The sequence below is a fragment of the Macaca nemestrina genome, chromosome 14 (genome assembly GCF_043159975.1).
Source record: "Macaca nemestrina isolate mMacNem1 chromosome 14, mMacNem.hap1, whole genome shotgun sequence".
NCBI classification, from domain to species: domain Eukaryota; kingdom Metazoa; phylum Chordata; class Mammalia; order Primates; family Cercopithecidae; genus Macaca; species Macaca nemestrina.
This window is the reverse complement of record NC_092138.1, coordinates 109,495,441-109,502,282: the sequence shown is the minus strand read 5'-3', so window position 1 is coordinate 109,502,282 and position 6,842 is coordinate 109,495,441. Positions and strand designations below refer to the sequence as shown.

At 48.0% G+C, this 6,842-nt stretch overlaps 1 protein-coding gene across 10 annotated transcripts in view; it reads right to left on the bottom strand.

Annotated features, from left to right (window-relative positions):
* Nucleotides 1-3,556: 3,556 nt before the first annotated feature.
* LOC105463942 (GTPase activating Rap/RanGAP domain like 3) overlaps nucleotides 3,557-6,842 on the bottom strand; it is a 172,125-nt gene continuing 168,839 nt past the window's right edge. For all 10 annotated transcript variants that reach the window (XM_011711410.2, XM_011711413.3, XM_011711408.2 and 7 more), the window contains 2 exons: nucleotides 6,202-6,328; nucleotides 3,557-4,014 (listed from right to left, as the gene is read on the bottom strand). In XM_011711410.2, coding sequence (XP_011709712.1) covers nucleotides 3,843-4,014; nucleotides 6,202-6,328 — 299 coding nt within the window. In that variant the 3' untranslated portion in view covers nucleotides 3,557-3,842. The remainder of the gene's footprint in view (nucleotides 4,015-6,201; nucleotides 6,329-6,842) is intronic.

Sequence of the window (6,842 nt, the reverse complement as noted above, 5' to 3'; positions counted from 1 at the left end):
GCGGGGGGCGGTGCTGGGCGGGATCGGAATCGCAGAGCAGAAGCAGCCAATAGGAATGCAAGGCGGGATTAGCGAATGCGCTAGGACCCGCCCTCATATTAAAGTATACCAATGGAAGCATAACGCTGATTAGCAAAACGCGCTGGAACCGCCCCTAGGACGGAAAGGCCCTAGGTACAGGTGGGCGGAGTTTCCGTCTGTAAACGGGGCCAGAGAGCTGCCTCAGAACTGAGCTGGCCAATGAGGTTGGAGGGAGGAGTTTTTTTTCTGGCACCGCCTCTCAATCTAGCTTCAACCAATGAGGGTAGGGGCGGGGCGAAGGCGGAGCACGTGGGCCTCAGCCCGAGACTTCCCGCCCCCAACTCTGAGAAGCTGCAACTGTCCTGCCGGGTCCGGTTTGCAGTTCCTGCCCCGCGTTAATCGCTGCCCTGGGGCTTGTATTGGAGGTATCTGACCTCTGCCTGGGCCCAGCTCTGCAGGGGAGAGAGCCTCTAAGCAGACTGTCCTGGGCCGCCTCCCTCTCCTCTCGGACGCCGAGACTGGTCATACGCTCCCGCTAGGCTGCTGGCGGCGGAGGCGTGGCCCTGTGCACCGAAACCCATCTTCATGCTTCCCAGATTGCTGAAGGCTCGGGTCTCCAGGTGCTGAGGACCAGTGGTAGGCGGGGTACCCCACGCCCTATGTGTGACAGATCTGGGCTTCACTCCCCCTCTTAAGTGTCACTCACTTCACAGCGAGTCCTGACTCTTGAATCTTCATCTACCTGTCTCCGAATTTTGAGTTCCCTGTAGATTTTAATGCCGCCTTCTCCCCTTGTGCACCCAAGTCAAATGATGAGGCACTGTTGGATCTCACCAGTTGTACCCAATTCATACCCAACACTCTGGTTGCAGGCAGCTGCGGTGGAATGCTGGTGTAATTCTGGAAAGAGCCAGGGCATGGGAGTAAGAGGTTTGGCTTGTAATCCCTCTCTGGGCCTTGTGTTTCCTCATCTCTAAGTGGGGATGACCATTATCTTCCAGGAGAGTTGTGAAGCAAGGTAATGTATATAAGACATATGAAGCACTCAAAGGCTAACCGGTATGATGAAGATAGTCATTTGACATACTGCAGTCACCTGATGGTTCTAGCAACCAACATTTTTCAATCCTGACCACAAGACTATCTTTAAAGACTTAGGCAACTGCCCTTCTGTACTCCCACAGCATCTAGTGCTTGATAACTCAAGTGCTTGACAACACAAAGCAGTGATAAATGCTGTGATAAGAATAACTCAAGCACTGTATTCTTATCACAGCATTTATCACTGCTTTGTGACCCCTGTTTACTTCTGTCCTTCCCCAATGGACATGACCTCCTCTGGAGAGGAGGCACTTGGTGTTTGCAGAGTGGATCAGTGCCTCAAACTCCCTGGGCAGACACTGCACTTAGATGATTTTCTGTGTGACTCAGCCAGTCAGGTACACAGAAAGGGTTGTGCAGGCAGGGTGCTCCTCACCCTGTGGCCGATGGCTTCCCTTCCCGTGAGTGTGCAGAACTCACTTGTTGGCCTTTGTAAACAAATAATGTTGCCAGAGCAGCCTCTTGCCCCCTTTTCATAGGCAAAGCACCATCAGCCTGATCAGTAGGGTCCACCTTTTGCCCTCGCTACATCCCTTCTCAGACCTGTGACTCTTGTCAAATTGTGGGTAGCTCTAATGCTGCTGATTTGGAAGAATGCTCTAAAATAGTCCGTGGATTTTTTTATGCTACGCTGTGAAGCAAGAAACTTCAGGGGGAAAAAAAGGAAAAACACAGATACAAGCTCATAAAGCTTACAAATTAGTTGAACATGAAAAACACCAGCCAGATCCAGCTGACACAAGGAACTTAGCCTGGCTCTGCATGGCAGACATGGGGAAAGCAAGGGCTCTGCAGTCAAAGAACTTGCAGGTTCAAACCATTGCCCCTTTTTGAGCCTGTTTCCTTATTTGAAAAGCAAGGATAATAAAACATAATTCATTAAACTGTTGGTGGGTTTGAGACAGTGTTTTTCCCCCCTATATAGGAAAAGGGCATAAAAAACATGGAGGAAGAACGGGCATGCTAACTGCTGCAAAGAATATGAGCAGACACACGTGGCTATACACAGCCCCATCTGGGTATACCTAAATACCACTGGCTTCACTACTCTTGCCTCTTGCCTTCTGCCAAAAATGAACCAAGCAACCTTCCGCTTGGGTTATCATGCTGATCTGTTTGCACAAAAGACAGACAGGGGAGCTCTCCCCACAGTGTGCAAGGCCCACTAGGAGGTACGACCCAAACTTCTATAAAATCTGTCAGACCAAGGTCCTGTCAAACTCAGTTCTCCACACTCACAAAGAAGGCCTGCTGGCCGGGCGCGGTGGCTCACACCTGTAATCCCAGCACTTTGGGAGGCCAAGGAAGGCGGATCACGAGGTCAGGAGTTCGAGACCAGCCTGGCCAACACGGTGAAACCCCATCTCTACCAAAATACAAAAATTAGCTGGGCGTGGTGGTGCGCACCTGTAATCCCAGCTACTCAGGAGGCTGAGGCAGGAGAATCGCTTGAACCTGGGAGGTGGAGGTTGCAGTGAACTGAGATCGTGCCATTGTACTCCAGCCTGGGCAATAGAGTGAGAATCTGTCTAAAAAAAAAAAGGCCTGCAGAAGAACTCTTCTGAGCTGCTTTAACGGGGTAGGTAACAGGAATAATGTAAGTAGGAAAAGATAGAATAAAATTGAAATGGGTAGAATAAAGCCAAAGTAAAATACCTTCTTCACACAGATTAAAATATTTGCAAACAATGCTAATGAAAGTGGATTTCCCCTTGGGTAGGTGGCTGAGATTTCACTTTCTTTTGCACTTGGCCCAGTCCACATTTCTTTCTGCTCACACTGGAGAAGGAGCCAGGAAAGGCAGATAAACTAAATTATTATCTTCATATCATTTATGTGAAAGAGTGAAGGGGACTCAACAAGAAGGAGGGGTTTGAGAATGCTTTCTTTTTTTTTTTCTTTTCTTTTCTTTTTTTTTTTTTTGAGACAGGGTCTCCCTCTGTTGCCCAGGCAGGAGTACAGTGGTGCGATCTTAGCTCACTGCAGCCTTGAACTCCTGGGCTCAAGTGATCCTTCCACCTTGGCCTCCCAAAGCACTGGGATTACAATGAGAATACTTTTAACCACAAGGAGTAGCTGTTCTCTTGTTACATTATTGCAGAGTAACAATAAAACCACACAAAATAATCTGAAGACTTTTGACAAGCTCCTATGCCTTAATATTTTTCATGAGATGCAGGGAAGAAGGAGGAGCTTCTAAGATCTAACCATTCAGCTTTTCTCAAAAGTCTACAGGCAGGAATGCAGCTGGTTCCAATCACAGTGAACTGAAACAGCAACTGGGGCCAAAGGTGCAGAAAGAAAACTTACTTATAATAAAGTTAAAAAGCAATGACTTTTCTTTATAAAAGAAACACATTATGTGACATAAATCAAAACTCTAATGAAAAAATTTTCCATCTAAGTATATAAAATATGAGAAGGTTGCAGTAAATAAGAATGAATATTTTTGATTTATTCAAAGTTTCAATCTAAAACCTCAATGAAATCTACCACCTTTATTACAAGGGGACTGATGGTTCCTGAACAGAAAGAAACAAAGGTCAGGAAAGATGGCACCGGACATTGGAGAGGGAACTGGCCGAGTGTGTAGAAGGTTTGGTCCAATAGATCACTGACAGGCTAAAAGCCACATTTTGTTGAGAAATGACAGCAGAACTGTTTAAAGAGTATAAATCTCCATAAGAAAACTAAAGATGGCAAATGAGATTTGAACTCTGTTACTTCAAGTCAATAATGTCTTCATCGGAGAAAGCCGTGAGCTGGAAGGGGCTGCTGCTGGAGACTGGGCTGCCCTCTCTGTCTGCAACAGGGTCCTGGTCAGAGCTGGTTGAGTGCCCCTCAGGGTTGGCTTCGGAAGTAGAAGCACTTTCCAAGGAGCCTGATGGGATCCTAGAAGAGACAAGTCACTGTAAGAGGATCCGTGGGAGTATTGCGGAACTGGGACTATTTTTTTCTGGCAATTTCCTGTTCATCTGAGCTCATGAGCTTGGCTCCCCAAACCCTCACTGTTATGTGGTAGAGGTGGGGAAGTGCTGGAATGCCAGCCCCATCACCTCAGGGGGTTGTGAGGATTAAAGGCCGAGTGTGTGACACATGGAAGGTGTTTGTGAGGCATTATTTACCTACCTTTCTAAAGTGCAAACCTAGATAATGTCACCCTGCCTAAAACCCTCCCATGGGTGCCCAGGGCCAGAGGATCAGGCTGAAACTCATAACCAAGGTTCCAGGACTGGGCCTGTGACCCCTCCAGCCTTCCAGGGCACCCCGACTCCCTCTGTTTCCTCCAGCTTCTCAGGACTCTTCTCAATAGCTGCATATTAATTTGACCAAAATTAGTTTCCACTTCTCAGGGAGTTAATGCATTCCACAAATACTCATTGGCCTGCAAAAGCCCACCTGACCCAACTGCTGGCCACTCTCGGCCTCACACGGTTCCTGGCTCCGTTCTCTACGCTCAAGTCTGTCCACTCTTCCTCCTGCCTTTTAACTGGCCATGCTAGGCCTGCTGCAGGGCCCTTGCCCTGAGGTTGCTGCTGTCAGAAGGGCTGTTCCCCTAGCTTCTTACCATTCATTCCAAGCCCAGCCCGATGCTACTTCCTCAAAAAGCTTTCCTTGAACTCTCTCTCAGAGTAGACCTTCTACCTGCCAGCCCTGTCACTTCTTTTCCATTTCTTTATAGCACTAAGGGGCCTTGTCAGGTTATGACTTATGAGAGGAGGCTCAGCCTCCCCTGATGTTTGAGACCCTCCCTGCCCCAGGTATGGGCTGGATGGCAACCCCTTGTTACACATCACCTGCCACGCTGGAATGCAGTAATTGTCTGGACCCTTGTTGGTCTTTGCCACTGGCCTGGGAACCCCTTGAAGGCACAGGTGGGGGCTTAGTCCTTTCCATATCTTAACACATTCTTGGGTGCTCCAAGAATGTATGTTGAGCGAATGAATGAAGCTTGGATATACGAACTTATCACTCTCCACACTGAAGCATGTGTGATGTTGCTTGAAGGACAACAGAGATCTTATAGGACAAATCAGTGTGACTTAATTACTATTCACTGACATGTGATGCTGAGCTGGCATTCAGATAGGCTGGACTGTGTATGTGCTACCAGTACTGCATTCCTGCATAGACAGCACCTATTTCCCTGCAGTCTTACTGTTTTTTTTTTTTTTTTTTTGAGACGGGGTCTTGCTCTGTTACCCAGGCTGGAGTGCAGTGGTGTGATCATGGCTCACGGCAGCCTTGACCTCCCAGAAGGAGGTGATCTTCCCACCTTAGCCTCCCAAGTAACTGGGACTACAGGCACACACCACCAGATCCAGCTAATTTTTTTTTTTTTGTAGAGATGGGTCTTGCCGTGTTGCCCAGGCTGGGATTGAACTCTTGGGCTCAAGTGACCTTCCCTTCTCAGCCTCCCAACATGTTGGGATTACAGGCATAAGCCACCATGCCTAGCAGGCATTTTTATTTTAAAAACTCTCTGTCGATCTGGTGAGGAAAAAGTCTCTCTCTCTCCATATATATATGTATATATATAATATAAATATATACATATATAAAATATAAGTCTTGCTCTGTTGCCAGGCTGGAGTGCAGTGGCATGACTTTGGCTGACTGCAGCCTCCACCTCTCACATTGAAGCGATTCTTCTGCCTCAACCTCCCAAGCAGCTGGGACCACAGGGATGTGCCACCACGCCTGGCTAATTTTTGTATTTTTAGTAGAGATGGGGTTTCACTGTGTTGGCCAGCCTAGTCTCGAACTCCTGACCTCGGGTGATCTGCTCGCCTCGGCCTCCCAAAGTGCTGGGATTAAAGGCATGAGCCACTGCGCCCGGCCTGGTCTCAATATATTTGAATGAGCATTTGACTGCTGGTATGTGTGCCCATTTGTCTAGATCCCTCCCCGGCAGGCCTGAGGGTCTGGGTACCCTCAGAGAGGAGCAGGCTGCTGGCCCTCTGCTGTAGCTGCCAAAGGGGCCACTAGTGGCATCATCAATCCACAGAAGGGGCCTCCTGGGCAGTGCTGTGACTCACAGGTCCACCACCCCGAGCAGGGGCCTCTCTGTCTCTTTACCTGTCACTGCTAGATGACCTCACTGCCCCTGGCTTGGGGCCTCCTTGGCTTTCTTCTAACCGCTTCCGGGGTTTTGATTTGGCCTTTGGCGCTCCTTCTGACTTGGGTCCACCTTCATCCGAGAGGCCTGGATTGAGAATCATAGGTCAGAGGGTCACTACCACAGGGCTGCCACGGAGACAGAAAAGACCCTTATTTTTTCTTGGTTGGGAACTGGTGCATTGTTGTGCTAGAGTCAGGAAGAAAGATGATAGAATATATATTTTCAAATTATTGGTTTTCTTGTTGGTAGGTTTTTATTTTCTGATTATAAAGTATACACACATTGCAAAAAAATTAGAGACTCAAAGAGCCTAATGAGGAGAGATCATCTACAGTCCTACCGCTGATAACCCTGTAATTCTCCAATTCAGAGGTTCCGTTTTGCAAAAGCTCAGTGGTTTGTAAACAGTGGTGGGCAGATCAAGCTTTGATATGGAAGACTGTGTTAAAAATAGCAATATATTTATTTTAAAAACACAGTGGAAGGCACCAACTTGACAAACCAATGGACTTTGTCAGTGTCAAGGCCTGCCCTGTCAGGTGGCCTGAATCCCCTCCTCCAGTTGTTCAGGAAATATCACCGCAGGGCAGGGATGTGC